The following is a 24,837-nucleotide window of genomic DNA, read 5'->3' on the forward strand; positions in this document are numbered from 1 at the left end:
CACACACATATATAAATACAGAGACAAATATAAATAAAATATACAAAGGGGATAAATAGAATAAATAGGAATAAAAAATAAAAATACAAGTGAATTGCACATTTCAAGTATTGAGTCTATTGCACTGTTGACTATTTACAAAAAGTATTGCACAAAAGGTATTGCACAGTGAGGTGAAGAGGCACTACAGCTTAGTTGTTCCCCCCTCCTTTGTCCTCCTGTCTCCCCTTCCTCTCCCCTCCAGAGAGGAGTTAAACAGTCTGATGGCGTGTGGGACAAAGGAGTTTTTAAGTCTGTTAGTTCTTGTCTTGGGGAGAAGCAGCCTGTCACTGAACAGACTCTTCTGGTTGTTAATGGCCGTGTGCAGAGGATGCCCAGCATTGTCCATAATGTCCATCAGTTTCTTTAGTGTCCTTTTCTCTGCCACTGTCACCAGAGTGTCCAGCTTCATGCCGACCACAGAGCTAGCCTTCCTGATCAGTTTCTCCAGCCTGGATGAGTCCCTCTTTACTGTGCTGCTCCCCCAGCACACCACAGCATAGAAAAGTACTCCAGCAACCACCGACTGGTAAAACATTCTCAGGAGCTTCCTGCAGATGTTAAAAGACCTCAGCCTCCTGAGGAAGTACAGTCGGCTTTGGCCTTTTTTATACAGGTACTCTGTGTTGCATGACCAGTCCAGTTTATTGTCCACCCACAGCCCGAGGTACTTGTACTTGTTGACCACCTCCACCTCCTCCCCCTCTATCTGAACCGGCAGTGGACCTGCTCTAGACCTCCCGAAGTCCACAACCAGTTCCTTAGTCTTTGAGGTGTTGAGTTGCAGGTGGTTTGTGTGACTCCATGCGACAAAGTTCCTCACCAGACTTCTGTACTCCTCTTCCTGATCATCCCAGATACACCCCATGATGGCCGTGTCATCTGCAAACTTCTGAATATGGCATAATTCAGAGTTACAGCACAGTGTCTGCATCACTACTGATAGGCAGTCAAAATCAAAACATGAAACTTTATAGAACTCCTACTCTCTGGATTTCATGTTTTATAATGAGGGGTTACAATTATTTGAATTAAATTATTCGTTAAATTATATAATTACATTATATAATTACATTATTTAAAAATGGCCTCAGATATGACATATTAAATTTTGTTCTTATCGATATAAAAAACACATGGACCTGGAGGTTTGAGATGTTCTAGATGTTTGTGGCTGCAGCTGAACTAAACAGTGAGTGAATTTTTAGGATGGCACGAAAATGCATCTTTGGAAAGTAAATAAGTGCTCTTCATTTAACACAAGACAAAAGGAACCAGAGCAAAAATACTTTTATTAAAAATCCTAATTATCTTGTTTTAATGATCACAGGGAAACTCAAATGGCTTAAATCAAAATCCAGTTCATGGCCACTTCCTCAGTACAGGTATTTCAGAATTGCTCCTTAGAGTCCTGCTTCAACTATTCTTTATGTGAAAAAATCATGCATTTGCCCAAAACAAAAACAAAACCTGGCCCCTAACATTTTCACAAAGTGAAATATTATCATTACACAAACTTTAAACTATGTTTTAAAAGGTTTTACTGTTTTTCCCCTCATTTTTGTTGCTGTTTTCCAACCTCAGAGCCACCACAGAGACTCATATAGCTTTGTATTTGTGTTTATTTGATGGCACATATTAACATTGCAGCATTTAAACACGTATACAGCTGATGCAGTGCATACAGGATTTCTAGCCAAAGCTAATTTGTAGGTCTTGCCCCTGGTTCTGCTTTTAAGACACAACATATCCATACAAGTATAGGATCAAACAGTTCAAAAGCAACAACAACAATGATAATATTCATAATAATAATAAAGTACTGACAGAGGTGTTTTTAATATTTTCTTGATGTTGACATTTTTTCATAAAGCTAAAAGCCTCAAATAAAACCAGATTAACAGGCAGCAAAGGAAATCAGACTGTTTGTTTTTGAGTGTAGTGCCTGAAGAGGGCGCTCTTACTCTGCAGGAAAAAGAGCAGCTTTCACTCTGCAGCGTCTCATCTGCTCCATGTCGTAGCCACACGGCAGTAAGCACTGAACTTCACCAGCCCTGACAGCTGATTGTTTACACACAGTTTTCATTTCCCTATGATCCCTGAAAGTAATATTAATTGAAGTAATGCTTCAAACTAACTGAGCTGTTTCAATCATCCAGTCAACAATACAGCAGTGGAAAAGGTTTCGGTGTTTTAGGACATATTAGAAAAACATTCTGCTCTTTAAAAGGTTCTAAAATTAAGACAAAATGAAGAAGTGTGTGTGGAAAATCTGAGAATAGCTCATGATTCATTAGCTTGTAGAACCACCTTTAGCAGCAGCAACCTAAAGTTTGTCCAGGATAAATTTAGCAGTCACTACACATCATGATGCAGGAATCTTTGCCCTCTCACTTTTACAACTTTGCTTCAGTTTATTGCAGTTTGCAGTCATCTGTTTATGCACAGCTCTGAAGGTCCTGGCACAGGACTTCAATCAGACTGAAGTCTGGAATTTGGCTCGTTGCAGCACCTTGATCCTTTTCTTTTTCTGCCATCAAATTGTAGATTTGCTGCTGCATTTGGGATCATTGTCCTGTAGCATGAGCCAATAGGTGTTGTACAAATGGCCTCATGTTTGACTCTAGACCATGAACTCCTTTGCATACAGAGGAGTTCATGGTCCAATGAATGGCTTGAAGGTGTCCAGGTCTTGTGACTGCTGAGCAAGCTAAATCATCAAACTGCCACCACGGCACAGCCATGCACATGACTGTTTATAAGATTGGGGAAACCTGCAGTCAGCTGAGACTGAAGAAGTCACTTGGATGAGCGACGAAAAGTTTCTCCCACGAAACGCTACGTCCAGATAAACAGAACCAATTTTCTTGGAGAGCCAATCTCCTAGCAACCCTTCCAAACAACCCAAACGTATTCAGTGTTGTTCTTATTGTGTTGTCATGAACTTTAACCTCTATCATGCTAATCAAGGTCTGCAGAGTCTGAGTTGTAGCTCTTGGGCTTTTGCATGTTCTCTGAGCATTGCACGCTATGACCATGGGATTAAATCCTGGAATGTCCACTCCTGGGAGTCCTGATAACTTTTCTGGATGTTTTCCACATGAGAATAATCTATCTCACTGCAAGATGATGGACCGTAGATTATTTGGAAATGGCCTTATAACTATTCTGAGACTGACGGGCAACAATAGCTGCTTCTCTCGAGATTATATCTTTCCTTTTGGCGTTGTGTTAACACACTGAAAGGTTCATCAACCCAAAACTGCTTTTACCCATCTGGAATACAATTATACTGAGTTTCTTTACACTGACTCTAGCCAGATGTTTAACGCAGCCATAACAAACTGCCTACAAAAATGATGAACCTTGGCTACACATCTGCTTCTGAATTGACGAGGTCCTCAGCGACCACCCAGAGTGTCAGAGTAGGGCCCTACCTCATCCCAACACTCAGCTTACACATTGGCTCCCCACAGATGCTGAATCCTTACTGTACACTCTTTAGTAATACCAACTTGGTCCTCAATGCCACAAAAAACTATGGAAATACTTCAGGAGAAACAGATGTGACGCTCAGCCTATATACATGAATAGCAGTTTTGTGGAGAGGGTCTCTGACTTCAGATTTCTGGGCCTGCACCTGGATGATGATCTATTCTGGAAAACTAAAATCACATCACTAGTCAAGAAGGTAAAACAACACCCTAGCTGAGGAGCTGCTTGTTCTTCTACAAATGCTTTTTTGAATGCACAGAAGATCATCACAGTTGCAACAGTAAAGCCCACAGTCTCCCAAAGGACGCATCCCACCCAGCTCTCTTTGCACTCAGTGGGACTTGATACAATTAGGTTTTAGCTTTTGTACAATGACAATAAATATTGTGACTCTGGTTGTATGCAGGTGGTTATCTGATCATCATCTTACTGATCATCAGTTAATTAACTGCATTTGATTAGCAGCTCTTTTTTTTTCTCAATTACTATATAAGCTTAGGTTTTCACTGCTTTGGCTTAATTCGTGTTAAATAAACAAGGACATGGGGGAATATGGATGTTTTTATTAATCTGAGGTGATGAACAGACTTTGCATTATGTTCTGATATCTAAAACCTTAAAACTGAAAGCGAGCACACATTTTATTGTGCGTTATCGTTATTGTTTAACTTCAGGGCCAGTGTATTTTCATCAAATAAACACATCATCATTCACTGCTGCTCAGTGCACACAGGGTCCCACTGCGACCCCTACAGGGATGAGACAATCATATTTGACCTTCAATAATAAATAAATATATAATGTAGTAAATCCAAAGAAAAAAAATTCTGTTCTGTGGAAAATAAACAGGAAGATGAATTTGGGGGAAAGGAGGGAACGGAGATGTTTCCATTTCATGTGAAATGTCCCTGAAGTTTTTATTTGCAAATAAATAAACATGTAAACAACAACTCTTCACTGGAAACAGCATCATATGTTTCAACAATAATGACACACGGACACAAATATCTCACACTCGGGAACAAAGCGCAGTGTTAGTACATATCATGTCATCCAAAGTCCTCAAAAAGATGAAGTCAGAGGTGGAAGAAGTAATCAACAACAGTGTTTCAGTATAAGCTGTTTCACAGTTTGAAACCTTCCATAGATTTTCATTAAACTTATGAAAAGTGCATTTTTAACCCTCTCTCTCTCTATATATATATCTTTCCACTGGTTCACCTTCATTATCAAAAAATATATTTTAAGCAATTCTAGACCAAAGGAATCCCACAAAATAGCCACAAACAAGTCTTGCTATGATAATATCCTGTTTTTAAGCTACATTTGTGGTGTTTAACTTGACATTTCACCTGCTGCTGTAATTAAAAAGATTTTCAGACTTTTGGTTGCCTGTGATGGACTTCATAAACTTATCTATTTTTCTCCATGAAAAATGTATAAGATAATTTTGTAATTGATCGAGTTTACTCGTTGCCAAAATAGTTGTGGGTTCAAGACCCCTAGACGAGATATTTGTAGAGCTGAACTAAAAAGCGACTGAGCTTAGCAGGGAACAAAAATGCACCACTGGAAAGCAAAATGGTCCACTTGATTTATATCGCAAAGAAAAAATAAATGCATTCATGCCAGTTATCTTATTCTAATAATGTTCCAATGAAAATGATCAAATGAACCCAAACTCGTAATTTAAATCAAAATCGAATTAATTGCCTCTCCCTAAGTCAAAATTGCTCAGAGTTGCTTATTATGGTCTGCAGTCTCCTGCTGCATATAATTAAGAAAAGGACTCAGTAACTTCTCCAAACACTTCACTAAAGCCTGAAGAGGGCGCTGTTACTCTGCAAGAAATGGGGCTGCTTTTACTCTGCAACTTTTCCATGTTCTGGTTTTTATACCAAACACATGACAGGAAAATCAAAAGAAAGAAGCTGAATTTTACCTGATCTGACAGGTGAGTTTTACATGCAGTTTTTATGGACCCACCTTTACTAAAATTAAAACGGAATTTGCTTCAAAATAACTGGTGAAATAAGTGCTCAGAGGAATGTGAAGAGTGGCAAGATTTGCATCTAGAAGTACTTTACAGTTTGGCAAAAGCAACATTTGAACAGAATTATTCTTATCAATCTGATATGAATTTCTCAACAACTCCTGAAACTTCACAACCTCTCAGACTCTTGGGTAACCCTTGAACTCAAAGACCCCAGAACGCTTCAGAACCACCCATTAAAGTCATTTGAGAAGGGTTTAGGAGTCCATTAAAACTCATGAACCATTCTCAACTCCTCACAGTCCTTCAGGTCCTTCCTGGTAGCTTTTTGGTCTGTTTGTCCCTTTAGGGACTCTTAGTCCTAGTGAAAAGTTCAGTCATGTAGTTCCACCGGCTTTTCACTCCATATTAGGAAAGAAGAGCTTTAGTGGAATGTCATCTATATTTCCACTGGAGTAGATAAAACAAAGTCTAACTCAAAGCTTTTATGAGGAACATTGTTAGCAGCCTCACTTTGACAGCCTCCTCAGCTGGTGTTCCTCCGTTTCATGCTTGATGCTTTGATGGACCCTCCTCTGCTGGACCGCAGTGAGGAGTGGGCTTCCCTCATGTTTTCCCTGAACGTCCTTGTAGAGTAGTAATACAGCAGCGGGTTGACCATGCTGTTCGACGCTGCCAGACACAGGGTCACCACCACCCCTCGCTGCAGGGCCAGCAAGATGTTGCAGTTCCAGCGGTTGCACACAGCGTGCAGGTGGAGCGAGCGGACCAGGTGATAGGGCAGAAAGCAGAGCAGGAAGGTCGCTGTCACCATGCTGACCAAATGCACCGAGCGCCTCCGGTTGCGAGTGCGATTCTTGCTGGCCAGGTTGGTGCCGCTAGGGCTCGAGTCGGCCGTTAGCTGTCGAATGATTTTGCTGTAGCAGATGATGATGGTGAGGAAAGGTATGAGGAAACCAAAAGTCACCGCCACGTAGTTTAACACCAGGATAATCGACCAGGACTTTGGGGTTTCTGGCTCAAAGCAGCGAGTTGCATTGTTCCTGAGAGAGAGCGAGACAAGCAAAGAAATGATGTTTTATCCATCATACCTACATAACTGTTTGATTAAATTAATTAAATAGATTCAGCTGTGTTTCTGTGACATTTTATTAAATTTGTAGATTATTAACTTTGGATTAGCTTGACATATGTTATGGTTTAAGGAAGCACCTTTTAGAAGCACCATAACCTATATTTGTTTTTGTTGTTTTAACATTTCTTTGCAAGCTCCTTTGACTACGATGACCTGGATGACTGAGAACCTTCACAGACTTTTAACATTGGCATGAGTATTGAACATGTTTTCTTTGAGCATGTTGCAGCATGTCCGACTGTTTCCAAATACAATCAAGAGGACAGGAGGAAAGGCATAAATAAAAACCCCACAGCCCAGCCGCCACCTTTTTGAACTTTATTTATTCAATCACTCTACGGCAGTGCAGTGTTATAGGCGTTAGTGCATATCAATATTTTTTTATATATTTCAGAATTACCAGATAAAGCTAATGTGTTGAAATCCAACAGAACCACCTCACAAATGGTTAGAAAATTATAAACTGGCACAAAGATTTCCAACATAAGCCACCATCCATTGAACTAGAAACATTCAACTGTTAAGTTAAGAGTCCTGCAGGGAAGCTTGACAATGAATAAATAAAGTATTACAACTCTGCTCATTAAAAATAATAATAAGCATATTGGTGTTGTGATGCTGTTTAATGTTAAACTGCTTAGACACTTAAGCTAGCTTTTTAGAGCTGTGACATATACTAGCATATACTATTATATATTGTACATATATTTATTAGTTCCAGATGTAGCCATTCTTGTATTTTGCACAACTCTGTTGCTTGTGAAGCTCGCACACAAGAATTTCACTCACATGTGCTGTACCAATGTACCTGCACATGTGATGTGACAATAAAAGTGATTTGATTTGATTTGATTTGATTTGACACCATGTGTGCAGTGGCTGAAAAAAAAGCCATAGCTCAGGTGTCTATTTGAGGCTGACTGTGTGTGTAGTGGTCAAACTTCATTAGATTATGCATTAAGTTCATATATATCGACTTCCTTCCATGGAAGCCGCAAAATGGAAGTCTGGAGTTGGTTTATGTGTCCTTGATCACTTGCCTTAAAAATCTGCCTTGTTTAAGAATTTGATTGGACAATTTAGCATCATTCACACATTCACACATCGCCACAGCACAGGGACTCTTGTCCTGGAGAAGAACAAGGACTAACTCATTAGCTAGTTTTTGACTGAGGATGGCAACTTCAAGCGCTGAAACGGTAAAAGTAAAATTTGATTGTTTATTTACTGCAACATATTTAAGGCACTCAGTCAAAGACAAGAATGAAAAGTCGACAGACCCAATGGTGCCCCCACCCCAGAAAGAATTTTTGCCATCAGCCGTCACTGATGGTAAAAAAAGAAGTATTTTTTTTACATTTTCACTCGTTTAAATAGTGCTAAGACTTAAGGTTTCCAGTATTGGGGAAATGGTCTGACTGCCTGACAAGTGATGAGAACCAACAGTTGGTAAATATGCTGATTAAATAATTTTTCTTCATACTTTTTTCAGTTATTTTTCAAAGGCAAATTTACTTTACAGATTAGAAATTTATGACATACTACAATACTGTAAAGATAAAAAAGATCTTCAGTCAGTTTTTGGGGGGCATTTGTCTAAAGAGACTGTTGTTTTATTTGGGAATCTTGCATCTTCAGGTGGACAAGAACTCCATAACAAATGGAGCCAAAAAACAACTTTAATTCTGCTCAGTAGGCCAAAACATGCAAGACTCGGTTCTATCATCACCTCCCAGAGGAGACATTTCCCTGATGCTTTTATCATCTCCCCTCAACATCAGGACAGAGTTGTTAGTTTTCCTGTACACAGGAAGACATACATTTCCTGCTCCTCGGACCAATTTTACAAAGACCACTGTCAGGGAAAGTGGGCCGATTTTGTTCATTTCCAGTTATACACTTATAATTTAGGGCTCTACTAAAGCAGTTTTATGTGATTAATGATCCAAAAAGAATCTGTATTTATTTGCATTCATATTATAAAAAGAAGATGGAGTGAGGCTCTTTTGCTCTGAGTCTCTGATGCTATCAGACAGCACAATGCAGGCATTTTAAAACACTTCTGTATATTCAGCCCTTGTCAGATAGGAAAGCTTAGTCTGTCTTTTCCAGAGTCTATGAAAAGGCTGTGCAGAGGAGAGATAGTAACTAATGACAATGTTGTTTTTTTCAGTTGGAAAATATGTGAGGAAGGTTTGCTGTACTGTTGTTAATGCTAAACATTGCCTCCTTGTTTGTTTAAGTTCTTCCAGTAACCGTGACAATATCAGGCGAAATTTATCATGATAAGTATACACAAACTGATCACAGGCGTGAAATCACTGTTAATTTAACTGGAAATCCAAACACAAGACACAATGCCTACTAATAAACCACACGGAAACCAGTTTAATGGTTTTAAGGCCTTGGGATGTGCTTAAATCTGCTCTCTTATTCATTTCACATGTGAGAGAGAACTGTAACACATGAAAACACCTGGGGGGGGTTTCATTTGTCAGGGAAAGGTTTTCAGACCTTGTACAACTTGTTCAAGAGTGAGTTAATTTTGTCATTGAAAAAAATGAGACAAAGCAGGAAGCACGGGATCAGTCAGCAGCTAATCTGATTACACTCCAACAAGGTTCCTCCTGAGTTTGTGCGAAAGCATTAAAGCCAAATCAAGGATAAAACCACATGGACGCAACTTTTTATATCTCTCTAAAACGTCCAGTGAATCCAATGAACAACGACATGCAAAAAAGGAAAAACACCTTCAACTGGCTTTATCACAATAAACATTTTTCAGCCCTGAGCCCTTAATTTAAAACCTGAAAAGGATCTACATATGTAAAATTAAAAAAAAAAAAGTCATAATATCAAATCCAAACATTTGAAATGAACCTTCACTAAACATTTTTTTTAAATCCAATTTAAAAAAATTAATGAAAAAAACAATTAATAGATATTATCATGAAATAAAGTATTTGTTAAACTATTAGATTCTGTCTCGTAAAAAAGAAAACAAACAAAGAAGAAAACAAAACATGCTGCGGGATGTCTCACCTATGTACAACCCCATTGGACAGGAAGGGCACAGAGGATCCGCCCACAAACACCCAGACTCCCAGGCAGATCCATAAGGTTCGAGCAGGCGTAGCTAAAGAGCGGTGACGGAGCGGCTGAACAACAGCCAACCAGCGCAGCACGCTCAGCAGAGTGAGGAAGAGGATGCTGATGGGCGGAAGAGGGTTATTTTAGTAAATGTCTGTCGTTTGTTTTAAGTGTGTGTATGTGTGCTTGTCTACTGGTATAGCTGGTGATGTGAGGTCTTACACATGGACTCATCCTGTTTGAGGACGTAACGTCCCCATAATGCAAATGCTTAATTCCAATACTTGCTTTTGTTTGTTTGTTTGATGTCACTAACTGATTGTTTTTTACTTTTATTTTACTTTATTACTTTTATATATACTCATATTCTGAACATAATGATTTCACACATATTTTGGGGGACTACAAATAAACTTAATTATGCTCCCTAAAGGGATGTGATGATCAGTGAATGTGAATTACCTGGTGTACAGGTTGACGTAGAAGCCAAAGACGCACAGTCGGCACATCCAGTCTGGGAAGAACCACTTCCCTTCATTAAAGTAATAAGCCAATCGCAACGGGAGGGTCAGGGAGAAGCTGCCGTCTGATATGGCGAGGTTCATCATGATCACACAGGAGGCCGACCTCCTGAGGGGACAAGGAAAAAGATGGATGATTTAAAGTCTCTTAAAGGGACAAAAAAAGTCATTTTTTGTTTTGTTTTTTGACATTTTCACTTAATTATTGAAGAACTTACAGCTGAAGAGCAACCGAATGTGGATTTTAATAAGAGGTTCAGTTTTAGGCAACTAGGCGTGTGTTACCTCACAGCTTTGTAGGCCAGTAGATTAACAGAGAACAGGAGAGGGGCTCTCTAAGGGGAAATGAGTAAATCAGCTGTTCGTCTGATGCATTATTTCTAACTTGTCCATCCTGCTCTCTTCCAATGAAGAGGTGAACATCTTCCGCTTTGCTACCTCCTTTCTTTCTGTCAGTGCCACTGTCTCCAAACCAACCCTGACAGTAGGTCATTACCATCTCATAAACCTTCCCTTTCACTCTTGCTGCTGTCCTTCTGTCACATGTCACCCCTGACACTCATCTCCACCCCCTCCACCCTGACTGCACTCTTGCTGTTGCTTTGGTTGATTTGGTATCTTTACTCCTTGCATCTTCACATTTCCACCTGTCTCATTCACTCACATGTATTCTGTCTGACCTTCAGTCATTTTCTCTCTGAAGCATGCCTCCACCTCTCCAGGCTCTCCTCCACCTGTTCCCTACTCCTTACAGATCACAGCATTGCTCACAAACATCATAATCCACTGAGACTCCAGGCTGATCTCACCAGCAGACACATGTATTTTACTGATATCTTTGTGTTTATTGTGACTCTGTAAAGTTTCACACATTGCATAATCAGAATCAGAATCAGAATCAGAATACTTTATTGATCCCTGGGGGAAATTATTTTTTGTTACAGTGCTCCATTTTAAACCAACATTAAGACAAGACAGACAATACGCTAACTAAGAATAGTACAATATATACATATATATACATACATACATACATAAGTCACTTATAAATAAATATTTGGAAAAGAAACATGTGTAGTTGTAGCAGCAAACAGTGTGTTAAGTGGATGCGTTGTACAGGGAGATGGCCACAGGCAGGAAAGATTTCCTGTGTCGTTCAGTGGTGCTTTTCGGTAATCTCAGTCTCTCACTGAACGAGCTCCTGTGACTGACCAACATGTCATGGAGTGGGTGGGAGGTGTTATCCAACATTGTCTTTATCTTGGACAGCATCCGCCTCTCCGACACCACCTTGAGGGAGTCCAGCTCCATCCCCACAACATTGCTGGCCTTACGGATCAGTTTATTAAGTCTGTTGGCATCTGCGACCCTCAGCCTGCTCCCCCAGCATGCAACAGCATAGAGGATCGCACTGGCCACAACAGACTCATAGAAAATCCTCAGCATTTTCTGGCAGATGTTGAAGGACCTCAGTCGCCTCAAAAAATAGAGACGACTCTGGCCCTTCCTGTAAAGTGCTGTGGTGTTTTTAGCCCAGTCCAGTTTATTGTCAATGTGTACTCCAAGGTATTTATAGTCCTCCACAATGTCAACACTGACCCCCTGGATTGAAACAGGGGTCAAGTGTTTCCTGGTCTTCCTGAAGTCCACGATCAGTTCCTTGGTCTTTGCCACGTTGAGCTGCAGATGATTCTGCTCACACCACGTGACAAAGGAGTCGACCACAGCCCGGTACTCTGTCTCATCATCCCTGCTGAGACCTTGTTGGTGAGATCTGAGCCTTTATGTGGGCTTCATCACTCACATATGTCAGGTGTCAGTCACAGGCACAGCAAGGCTGCATGGAGGTCACTGTTAACTACATAGAACTCTTATTGTGAACGCACCTGCACATAATTACAGAGCGTGACGGTTATCCCAAGTTTGGATCTTATCATGAGATCAAGTTTGCATGGTGCATAAACAAGCTGGTAGCCATAATATTGCCCCTAATTTGTATGCAATTTGATAAGCAAATTAACCCCACGAGCACGAAATGAACAAAAAGTAAACAGACATTTCACGCAGTCATATGAGGTCGGCCTTCAGTACAGCATGCACGCTGACACGGGTCAGGGAAGCCCAATCACAGACTGTTAGATATTAATAACTCTTTAACTTTTTAGAGATTTAGATCTTTTCTGGTGAAGTCAAAAGGTCTCATGCTCTGAAGCTCTTCATCATCTTCCCTCTTGAGCGGGGAATCTTTACCCCATCTTGAGCGATACACAACTACACCGGCGTAACTTTGTGCTGAAAATTGGGGGGGGGGGGGGGGGGGGGGGGGGGGGTGTCAAGATCACTGTATAAATAAATAAATAAATCTGGGTAAAACATGCTATTTTGCTGGTAATACCTAAAATCAGTAAAGACAATCAAGAGCCTATTTATGCAAGATAGTTCATAATTTTATTGGGGGGGGGTTATATATATACCACCCTGGAAATTACGCCCCTGCACATCCACACAAGGAATTCTTGTCCGTTGTGTACCAGAAGAAATGTGTATGGATGTGGGAGCAATAAATGTAATGCAAGGAAATGTAACGGTACTGCAACTGTGTGTAGGAAAGGCTGGAGTAGAAAGACACAGCACACATATACACAAAGACCCAAGCACCTGAAGTATAACATGAATGTGTTATTTATGTAAGAAATAATTCAAAAGAAAGAAATCAGAGTTTCAAATAATAAATAATTGGATACTTTTCTTTTGATAAACTATGAAAACAGGTCCAACAGACCTGAACACCACACAAGGATTCAATAAAAGTCTATCAAGGTCCAACATGATGTTACCGATGAAGTATTGCAGCGTTGCAACATATGGGCTTCGTTTGTTCATTTCATTCATTATTTTATTTTATGATGAAGTATTTATAGGAACTTATTGGTGTTTCTCTGTTACACTAGCATGCACAGCTCTGCTCTAGAAGTTGGTCATGCAGTGGCAGTGCAAGTTTCTCTGGGTGTTGCCTGGGTTTAATTGTTAACTGTCTACATAATATATCAAGTGTGGATGAAGGCAACACTTCTTGCTCTCTGCCATCTGCTGTTTTGTTTTAAATCTGAATGATTAATTATTTTCAAATAAAGAAGGTCCCTTTACTTGCTGCAGCTTGTGAGCAGAGCTGTAACAATATAATATGAAAATATGTAAATATCTGTCTTGCTTGGACCCTTTGTCGAGAGAGGATCTGCATGAGAAATTGAGGGATGTGAAAAAGCACATGCAGTGAGTTGTTAGAAGAAGAGTAGCAGGTTGGTTACCTTACAGTAAACCTGATGCGAGCTGGAAAAACAAACTCATCACGTTTGCCCATAAAATAATGGAAAAATGCCAGTTCCAGTATGTCGTTGTTATTAAAGCCACCAGTTTGTTTTCTGCACTTGGAATTCTGATGTAATGAAACAGGAACTACAGGTTTAAGCTTACTTTATTACTGGTGTATCTTTGTTTAAAAAGCAAAAGCTGCTGTGTGAAATATTTCAGTACTGTGAAATAGGAATAAACCTGTTGACAAAAAACGTGTTTTTCTTCAACGCACTGCTGAGCAGTACGAGACAAAGAACCACCCACATACCATCAAGCCGTGAAAGTTCAACGACATTCTTCCACATCCATAAAAAAAATGAAAGCCCATCAGTTAAACAGCAGCAGGAGTAAACAGAAAGTCCTCCGCCAACATCGAGGAAAAAGAACTTCAAGCTCCTGAAATGAATCATTAGATAAAAAAGGACGTCTTTCTGGTTCAGATTCTTGGGGTTTTTAGACAATGGTTCACTGTACGACACCAAAGTGCTCCTCTGGGATTGGCTGGAACTGCAACCGTCTCCCAATGCCAGTATCAGACCTCTATACTCTGCTCTGAATAAATACAAAATATTTTAATACTAAACAGTAAAATTCTCATGTTTTAAAATTTTAGCAGTTGATGAAAGTCACTGAAGTCCTCAAAGATAAGCATGCTTGAGTTTTCTGATGTTGCTGGGTGAAAAAAAGTTGAACTCAGAGCAAAAGTGCAGATAACAGAAATATTTACTTCTTTTAATGATAAACAGCAACAATGGCCTCAGCGGATTACAGCCGACGCTTAGATCTCAGTTACAGACACATGTTTGTGTGTTTTGAATATGAAGACTGGAGTTGGATGGATGTCAGTGGAGAAGAACCTTTGATTCTTGTTTACCCCCTTTGACACAACGCTCTGACGATGGCTGTAAGTCACAGTGTCGCAGCCTGTGGGGATCTGTGGGGTTATTTTTAGTTTTCTGTGGGAACTTCTAAGTTTATATTTAATGTTTCTTTGAATTCTGTAATTATAGTAAACATATTATGGTTGCACTTATCATTTCCAGTTTCTGTTTACTAATAGTCTGGACCAGACTATTAGTCATTGCTACTTTTCTAGCAAGAACTGGTTCTGCTACAGTGTGGTTTTCTTTAGTGTTGAGACTACCAGTTAGCCTAACCTCCTTAATGTTTTCTCAGATCTCATTGGATGTCTTCATCTTTGAAATGATCCTCTTCATGCACATATCTTTCTTTCTACATAGCACTTTAATTCTTATTGTTTGCACTGAAGCACCGCAGCAAATTCCTAATGTTGTAAACCTCAACATCTGGCAATAAACCCATTCTGATTCTGATTCTGATTCTGATTCTGATTTATGTTGATTTTTTTGTTTATTATCTTAGAGGTATTTGTCTTTTGGTGCTTATTACTTTTACTTATTTTGTTAATGTCTTAGTTTCAACTGTCAACTTGGTATTTTCACTGTCCCTGATTACTCATTCATCCATTTTCTTCCACTTGTCAGACTAAGGGTTGTGGTTGGGCTGGAGCCTATCCCTGCTGTCATAGTGCATCAGACCTGTTACAGCCTGGACTGGTTGTCAATCTACTGCAGGGCTAAGACACTGAGACAATAACCAGTTAAACTAACCCCATGCATGCAATTGGACTGGGGAACATAACCAGATAGAAAACATGCCAGGAAGGCCCCACACTAGATTCAAATCCTGGTCTTCTGCTGTGAGACGATGGTCCTATCCACCTCCCCACCTAGCTGTTCTTTCCCTGTTTAACTTGTGTGTCTATTAGAGCCTCAATTTGCATCTATTTTTTTTGCATACTTGTTGCGCTCCCTAGTATGAGCCCCCCCTAGATGTATGATTATTTACTGCCTTCCAGATGGCCTGTAACACCCCAGTAAAGGGATTTTTTTATGTTTAAGTTGGCCTCTGGGATTTGTATTTGGGTGTGCGCACACCTCACCACAGGGATGTTCATAGTAGTTTTATATAATGAGAACAAATTACAATAATCTCAGAGTGCTCAGGAGATAGAGACATGCTTTTTGTTTGCTAATTGCCTATTGTAATGGTAAACAATGAGAACAGGAGAAACTTGATGTGTGTTTGTGGGTTTGCATAGTAACAATTATGTAATATATATATATATCTTAGGGGTGCAACGATATTCATATCGATATTGAACCGTTCGATACAGTGCTTTCGGTTCGGTACGCATATGTATCGAACAATACAACATTTGTAATTTATTTTATCAACTTTCCTTCTGACGATGCTGTCTGTGTTGAGCGCTCAGTGAATCTGTGTTCGACTACTCCGCCTAGGCTGCACTGTCGAGCGCAGATCCACTGAGCGCTCAACACAGACAGCATAGTCAGAAGGAAGAGCACAGGGCAAGCTAGCGAGACAGAAGTTAAGCTCTCCTTGCAACAGGCAAATTGAACCTCATTCAGATCTGGCGTTTGGAATTATTTTGGTTTTCATGTGACTTATGACCCTGAAGGTAAGCGAGTCATGGACTAAAGTAAAACAGTATGTTGGATGTGCCATGCAATGCTCAATTACATTGGTGTGAACTAGTGTGTTAGCGCAGTTAGCTCGTTAACGTGTTGGCCGTCTAGCCCCATGCACGGAGCGATCGGCGGTAGCTCGTTAACGGAGATTTGCCGTGTTGTGGCGTTAAGGTCATTTCAACGAGATTAACCTGAAAGCACTAGTGGGAACACAACGAATATGACTGCACATTTACGCCGACATCATCCTAGTGCAAAGACAAGTGGAAGCAGACAAAAAAAAGCAAGCATGCTACTAACTTTAGCCGAGTCATTTAGACAGCTGTTAGCACATGATTCTCCTTATGCTGCTGAGAATATAGCCCAGAAGAAGCGGATAGTATAGCTTTTATTTTGGAAAGAGCCATTTCTCTGTAATAAACTCTCTTTTCCAAAGATGAGTGATTCCTCAATCAGATACAGGGCTTGCAATATCGCTAGCCCGACGTCCTGGGGCTAGCGATTTTTTCAGTCGGGCTACCAAAATCTATCTCTTCCCTGCCCGTCGGGCTATTGTAGGAAAAATATATGTCAATGCTTTTGCATTCTTTCAGAAATGTAGCTGGGTAATTATGTCATTGGCATCGGTGAGCCACTGTCAATATGTGACATATTGAAGTCGCGTTTGAATTTGCGCTTGTTTTTTTGCTTTCACTTTGCAATCGTGCGAACTGTGTATAGAGAGCGACAGCACTGATCTGTGAGTGATGATAATTTGTGCACCAATTCCTCTGACATCGTCTTATTAATCGTTAGCTTACTATGGAAACATGACAAGTGAAATCTCCCGCAGCTTAAACATGTGAGAGGTTGATCGCGCAGAGAATCGCTGAGCTTATGTGTGTGTGTGTAAAAGCATTTCAGTTCTGCTGAGCCAAATAAGACAGGTCAGGGTGAAGAAGTGACAGCCAAAGAAAAGCTTACCACAAAACGGAGAAGTTATGACAAATCAGACTATAAGGCAAAAAGAAAGTGCAGCTTTATGGTTTCATGGACAAAAGAATTTCTGTGGCTGCAATATGACGAGCTAAATAACCAGGGCTGCACATAAGTGGTCCGCAGGTGCGCATTCGCTGTCAAAATAAAAAACATGCACAAGGGTTAGGGTTAAATTTAAAAACTGTACTTTTGAGTTAAAATATATATTTATAATTTTAATAAATGACAAATTAAAAATGCATGAAAATTTTTTTTGTATCGAAAAAATATCGAACCGTGACACCAAAGTATCGAACCGAACCGAACCGTGAATTTTGTGTATCGTTGCACCCCTAATATATATATATATATATGTATATATATATATATATATATATATATATATATATATATATATATATATATATATATATATATATGTATATATATATATATATGTGTATATATGAAATACATTAAAACATATATGAATAAAGTAAATTGAATATAAGTCAATGCATAGAACCAAGAAAAGAGAGGCACATGTTTCTGTGTTTGCGTGTCCTGACCTGCGGCTGCTCTGCCTGAAGAACACCGCCAGCGCCCCGATGTTGCAGATAAACGCCACAGGGAACACGAGCAGATATGTGTATCTGTACGCGCTGTACTTGAAGGCATCATCTTCGTGGAAGCATGCCAAGTGGGACTTTGCAGTGTTGTTGTTCGTGGCAACAGTCATGCTCATCTGTCGTGCTGGTGAAACACACAAATATTTTTAGTAGAAGATGATTTTTTGTGTCAGAAATGTGAATGTTGAGATTACAATCATCTGTAATCTCAATAGAATTAAATTTTTAACGCACCATTTAATACAAAATATATCAGAAGTGTTATACATACCATTAGTGTATTAAAATAACAGGGCAAAGCTCAGCATGACTGAGGCCCAGCTAAGTGTCTTTAAAAGATTGTAGAACTGAATAAAGTTTTTTTTTCTTTGGAAACGCTATTTAAATTAGTATTGTTGTCAAGCTTGATGGTAATGGACAGGATGTGGCTAAATACTGGAATACCCATTTTTAGCTAACTAAGCTAGTTTGTTTTAGCTGGTATGTAATATCTTATCGAAATAGGTTCAAATCCAGCTTCACAACACTAATATTGTTGTGGCAAAATGCTAATAATGAGACTCCAAAAATTCAGAAGGAGGGGGCTTATGTACAGTCTCCTTTTATGCAGGATAAATATTTAGTGGCTCTGTAAATGAACAAAAACAATATTTGGTTCGCTTTTAGTCAGCAGCCCTCAGAGCAAAAGCTTTGGTTAATAGAAACAATTAGTTAGTAACACTTTGGTGATGGGGACATTATGCATTTCTTTTACCTTTAAGTTTCAGGTCACAGAAGAGGGACTTTTTAGTCTAATGTTTGCTTCTATTAAAATTCAGCTAAAAGGAAAATACTGCTTTATTTCCTCCTCGTGCAGCTGTTATCTCAGGGCTAAAGCACATGGGTGAAGTTTGGGTCAGACTGCAGATGCCAATCAACTGAAGATAATTTTGTGATAAGAGCTGAGATGTCTGAATGAGCCTAAACAAAAAAGGCACAACCAGGAAACTGTTCACTCTTGTGCATCTATATGAGGTATACAAAACCAAAACAGCCAGCCTGTTTTAAATAAAGCTGCTTTTATTAATAGGTCCAGCAGGTGAGAAAAGCGCTGTTTGTTCCTGCACTCTATATTTGAATTCAGGCTGTCCAGCTGGATGCTTATCTCATGAAATGTAAATTGTTGAATGCAAAATGATAATCATGGACTTAAATAGCTTATGAAATCCACTGTTTGTGAGGAGGCGGCATAAACGATTATATTTCATCCTTTTAAATTTAACTCAAAGTTTGGCAGAGATCTGCTTATGATGGGGTGAATGTGTGACTTTGTAGCCTTATAGAGCTGAAACATGTTCTGGAGTTTATAATAAAACCTCTCTCATGAAAAGTAAAAAAGATGAAGGTTTCCCAGAGCATTTCCCTACTGCAATATAACCTTTGCATTTTGCACTGCATTTATACCAGCCTTTTAAGGTGTGTCCACAAAAACAGAAACAAACAGCACTTTAACGATCAGTGACTACATTCAAGAAAATACCAATGGAAAAGAAGAATGTTGTAGGCTAACATGTGTTGAGGTGGAGAATAGCTGACTTACACAAGCAGGGTTAACTGTGCGAGAAAGCCTACAATGTCCACTAAAAAAAACAGTTAATCCCTTTTGAGGTTTGGACAAAACAGAAAAGCTCTACTTGGCTAAGACAGACCTGTGTCTTGGTGAACTTTAGTATGCTTTTAGAGTAAAAGCCAGCAGCTTTGACAATATATATAAAAAGATGAACAACAACAGTTTGAGTTATGCTTTTTTAAAAATGAAAGTAGCAGGTAGAGAATGGGCATCTATCTAATCAGTTAAAACTGGAGGGGACAAGCTGCTTGTTTTGCAGGTACTGAGCTAAGAGGTGGCTATGACCGTTATCAGGCGCCAGTTATCGTGTCTCCAGCTGCCCCCACAAATTCTTTTTTACTGATATGTCTACAGCTTTCTAAGTAATTATTCTATCAGTAAAAAACTAAAGATTTTATTCATCTCAAATAAAACTGAAACCCAACAATTGCCCTTTAGCCACATGCTAAACACGCATAGTTTCAGAAAGCTTCAGATGTTATACCTTAAAACTCATGCAGAGATCTCATACAAATAGAGATTTCATTGATAATTTTGGTGCTAAGAGGTTATGTTGAATGAAAATGAGTGGTTTTGTGTTTTGGGGCTGAAAATGGATGAGAGTCAATATAAAGTCTTTAAAAAGATTAATAATTCCAATCAAGTGTTTTGATGTTAAATGCGAGAATGAATGAGAAGAAATTAAGGCCAATTTAGAGACCTCAGGATTTAAAAGCTGTGATCTTATTTTATAACTTCAATGAAAGTCAACAGAGAAGTATTCCCTCGCCTGTTGTATTTAGATGGAATTTATCATTAAAATTTCAACCTCACATCCATATTATCTGCAGACTTTATGGATGTAACATTCTAAGTGAACATGCTAACAGAGCTGGCAGCTAACGTACTTATGACCTTTCATCAAAAGACAAGTACATCGTTTTTATATGAGCTTTGCAAAAAACCATTAAATATAAACTGACACATTTATAATAAAGGTTAAAAGCCAGCAATCCTTTCCAAAGCATGCACATAGCATTGGTTTGAATAAAAAAAACCTCCGCTAAAGTAAGCGTTGGTGTTTCCCACTCACTCTGTTCTCTGTGTCTGTGAAATATCTATAATTTACATACAGTTTAGTTTTCATTACTTCAGCATCATTTAGCACCTAAACAATGAAACAGTTTGTCCTCTGACTTTTCTCTTCTCAGCATCAACTCTGAACATTGTTTACTTTTGATCTCCCCATATATATTTAATCCACTGAATACAAATACTGGAGCACTGCTCGGCCTGGCTGCTGCAAACTTTGACTCTTTGGAAAATAGTTTACTGCATTTGGCCCACAGTGACTGGCTACAGATAGAAGGTCTTACAGTTGCTTTCATTTGCACTCTGCTAAAAAACAAAAAAAGAACAACAACAACAACAACAACAACAAAACAACAGTAAAATTATCTCTGTTACTTGTAAAGCTCTGCAGTTGCTCCCTCAAATGATTTTGTTGTGTGGTCATTCTGTATCTGATGATAATCTCAACTGAGGAAACATTAGGGCTAAAGGCATAGCTCCATCTGTGTATGATAGAGATCTCTCTGGTCATTATGACATAGCAGCACATGCACCAAATATACACAATAAGCCACTATGATCAAACTATCCAAGAAAGATAAGAGTAGTTGTCAAACAGCTAACAGATCATCTGGTGAGGAATGGTTTATTTGAAGAGTTTCAGTCAGGTTTCAGAACTCATCACAGCACAGAAACAGCTTTAGTGAAGGTTACAAATGATCTTCTTATGGCCTCTGACAGTGGACTCATCTCTGTGCTTGTCCTGCTAGACCTCAGTGCAGCGTTCGATACTGTCGACCATAATATCCTATTAGAGCGATTAGAACATGCAGTAGGTATTACAGGTACTGCACTGCAGTGGTTTGTATCATATCTATCTAATAGACTCCAATTTGTGCATGTAAATGGAGAGTCCTCTTCACACACTGAGGTTAATTATGGAGTTCCACAGGGTTCAGTGCTAGGACCAATTCTGTTTACATTATACATGCTTCCCTTAGGCAGCATCATTAGAAGACATAGCATACATTTTCACTGCTATGCTGATGACACCCAGCTCTATCTGTCCATGAAGCCAGATAACACACACCAATTAGTTAAACTGCAGGAATGTCTTAAAGACATAAAGACCTGGATGGCCGCTAACTTTCTGCTAGCACAAATCTTTGGACAGATTATGTTTCTATGTTGATTATTGAATTCTTGTATTAAAATGTGAACTAAAGCATGTACCAATAATGTAGGCTAATATTATATGCTAAAAAAAAAGTTTAGCCAAGGAAAAAATTTACTTACTTTTTTTGTATTCTAAGTTCAGTAACAAAGTAAAATTTCATCTCATCTTAATATTTACACTTCTGATGAAATTTCACAAGTGTTAGCTTCATTTTTATGCCAAGACTGTTTACACAGAGTTTGTTGTTGCAGAGAAATACTCTATTCATTTTGTGCATGTCATTTTCAAGCAGGAAGCTCAGCAAGCCATTTGAGGCTTAACTGGTTTTAAACAGAAATGGATGACTGCTTTCTTGTGTCTCTAAAATTAGAAACATCCTGTCTCAGATGCCTTGATGCATGCTCAATCATATAGGTAAAGAGATTTTGTTCATCTGGATGTAGGTTTTTCAGTGGGAGAAATGCTTTGCCACTCATCCAAGTTATTTCTCCAGTCTCAGCTGAACAGTATATTTTTATATAATTTATATATAAGACACTGACTTAACTTTTTGTGAATATCTCAGAGTGACGCTAAAAACTAGTTCATGCATTTATTACTTCCAGGCTGGACGACTGTAATTCATTATTATCAGGATGTCCTAAAAACTCGCTGAAAAGCCTTCAGCTGATCCAAAATGCTGCAGCAAGAGTGCTGACAGGGACTAGAAAGAGAGAGCAGATTTCTCCTGTTTTGGCTTCCCTTCATTGGCTTCCTGTTAAATCCAGAATTGAATTCAAAATCCTGCTCCTCACATACAAGGTCTTAAATAATCAGGCCCCATCTTATCTCAATGACCTTGTAGTACCATATCACCCTATTAGAGCACTTCGCTCTCACACTGTGATATGATACAGTCAGTGTTTCTTTTTCACTCACTGTGTATTTAATTATTATTATTATATATTATTATATACTTTTATATTACTTATTATTAATCTCCAGCTCTCTTCCACATGGAGTACAAAATGTTCATCTCACCCCAGCTGTTTTAATTGGGTTGTATAAATGAGTAAAACCAGTGAAAAAGATCAGTTCATTATAAAGGCTGGAGTTTTAGAAACAAAGAAACAAATAACCGTTAAATTATTGATTTTTTTGCTGCTCTTTGTTTGAGGTTTTTATGGCTGATGAAAAATTCTCACCATCCATCACTTATCCCAGCATACCTGAAGTAAACATGAATCAATTTTAATTTTTTTTTCCACTTTATTAAAGTCGTAATAATTTAGAGAGCTTATATACGATCTACATTCTTCATGCAGTATGATTTTCAGTTGTTGTCAAAAATTCTAAACTGATCTACAGGTTACAGCACAAAACTTATTACTAATATACATGCAATCATTAAAAAAAATGGTGCACAGCTATGAATCATAGGATGCAGTTGCCTCCTGTTCCGTCAAAAAGGATGAAGCAGTGTTTCCTCTGCTGAAGGATGACATAAGCACTGAAGCACCTTTCTGTGGTATTGGGACAATTCAAACAGGTCTCATTATGGCTGCCACCCAACTAATAACAGGCCACTTGTCTTAGCTGGGAAACTTCCCAAGCAAGACTGAATATTCAACCGCACCCACAGGTTCCCATACACCCAGACTTGTTTTCACAACCAGGTTGGAGAGCAGTGGAGTAAATATTTTCATTACAACTTGTTTAATAATGAAGACGTTTTTAGGCAAACATGTTTTATTGTGTCTTATTTTTATAGCGTATTTTTACCCTTTTTAGCAAACCTTATTCAATAGTAAAAAAGCAGTGATTTGTGATTAAGAACACAGCTCTGTGATCCCGCCATGTTATGATTTTATTGTCTCCTGGCTGCTTTCAACCTGTTGTGTTTCTCACTGTCGTCACTTTGAGTTTGCAGTCACATAAAACCTCGTTGTAGTATTTCATGTGGTCGTTTTGTGTCTCCTTCATGTTATTTAGCATCTCCCTGAAGTCCTTTGGCTCTTCTGTTTGCTTGTCTGTAGGGGCTGAGTTATTTTTTTTAGACTATAAAATGCTTTTTTAAACCTTGCCCACCTTTACGGCCCCTCTAATGGATCCAGGATGCCACTTTTTCAATGTTATGAAAGAGCCCATCTGGAAGCACTCTATGTTTGATGTTGCTTTATTTCCCGTTTATTCTCTGTCGCATCAAGTTTCACATAGCTGCACCTGAGGATTTCAGATCAGGTTCACCTACCTCAGCATCACTCATTGTTCAAAAGCTTAAGCTCTGTTTAACCGTAATGACAAGGAGAAAGGAGGTTTTCAAATCACAGAGACTTACTACATTTCAAAGGTTTCTTCTTATAGAAAAGTTTTTTTCACAGTTATTTTCCTTCTTCTTCTTCTTATTTTACATCTTTGAGCTCCAGTTTACATTTTTCTGTCATTTCTTTAATGTCTTAAAAACATAAAGTACAAACTTAAGACACAGAGATGACACAGGTTTCCACCTGATCCAGTTAAAATTAAAGGCAGAAGTTCAAAGACAGCAGCTGATGTGTCAGTAAACAGAACACAGAGCCGTCAGTTTCTAACGCTACTGCAGTCCATGTAAGGCTGTGAAGGAAAAGCACAATCTGAGCCTGTTGGGTAAAGAGTTTCTTTAACCCTTCGCTGCTTCCAGCTTTTTATTTTCTCCATTAATTAACTGAACATTTTCACTCACCGCTCATCTCGTCACAGGCTCATCCGTTTACCCGTCTGTCCTGTAGTGTGTGTTCACAGCTGCACTGTACCGCTCTCCAAGTCACTGAGTTTGTGGGTGTGTCGTGTGGTTTTAGTTGGAAGTAGGCGTGTACACACACACACACACACACACACACACACATTTACAGTCTGGGCAGAGAGCCAACACACACCTCTTATTTTCATGACTTCTTATGAATCTGCCGACAAATATAGACTCACTTACATTTAAAGCTGCTTCCTGTTTACAGCTCCCCACCTGTGTGGGTCCAGTTTTTAACTGAAATCCAATTCTAAAAGTGGAAATGCATTTTAGTTAGGGGAAAGCACCAAACTGTTTACATGACCGAGTGAAGGATTAACCAGAAATCCACTCTGAAAATTACCTGTAACTGAAGGCATCTTAGAGAAAAGCGTCACACAACTCAGTCATCCTCACCTCCACATCCACAGTGTGATATTTCTCCTGGAAAAAAACCCCCAACACCTGAATGAATACCAAATATATTTAAATTGGTAGAAAAAAATATTTCTTCTAATTTAGTTAAAAAAAA

General features: G+C 38.9%; 1 protein-coding gene across 1 annotated transcript; it reads right to left on the bottom strand.

The window, feature by feature from the left end:
* Nucleotides 1-5,575: 5,575 nt before the first annotated feature.
* On the bottom strand, nt 5,576-24,375 carry cysltr3 (cysteinyl leukotriene receptor 3). The gene is made up of 5 exons (XM_085402280.1): nt 24,264-24,375; nt 17,667-17,850; nt 10,215-10,382; nt 9,705-9,872; nt 5,576-6,570 (listed from the first exon to the last, which is right to left on the bottom strand). The coding sequence occupies exons 1-5, from the start codon at nt 24,268-24,270 to the stop codon at nt 6,054-6,056; spliced, it is 1,044 nt and encodes a 347-aa protein (XP_085258406.1). The 5' UTR covers nt 24,271-24,375; the 3' UTR covers nt 5,576-6,053.
* Nucleotides 24,376-24,837: the final 462 nt, after the last annotated feature.

The sequence above is a fragment of the Rhamphochromis longiceps genome, linkage group LG3 (assembly GCF_057381845.1).
Source record: "Rhamphochromis longiceps isolate RC_006_pf linkage group LG3, R_longiceps_female_GT1.1, whole genome shotgun sequence".
NCBI classification, from domain to species: domain Eukaryota; kingdom Metazoa; phylum Chordata; class Actinopteri; order Cichliformes; family Cichlidae; genus Rhamphochromis; species Rhamphochromis longiceps.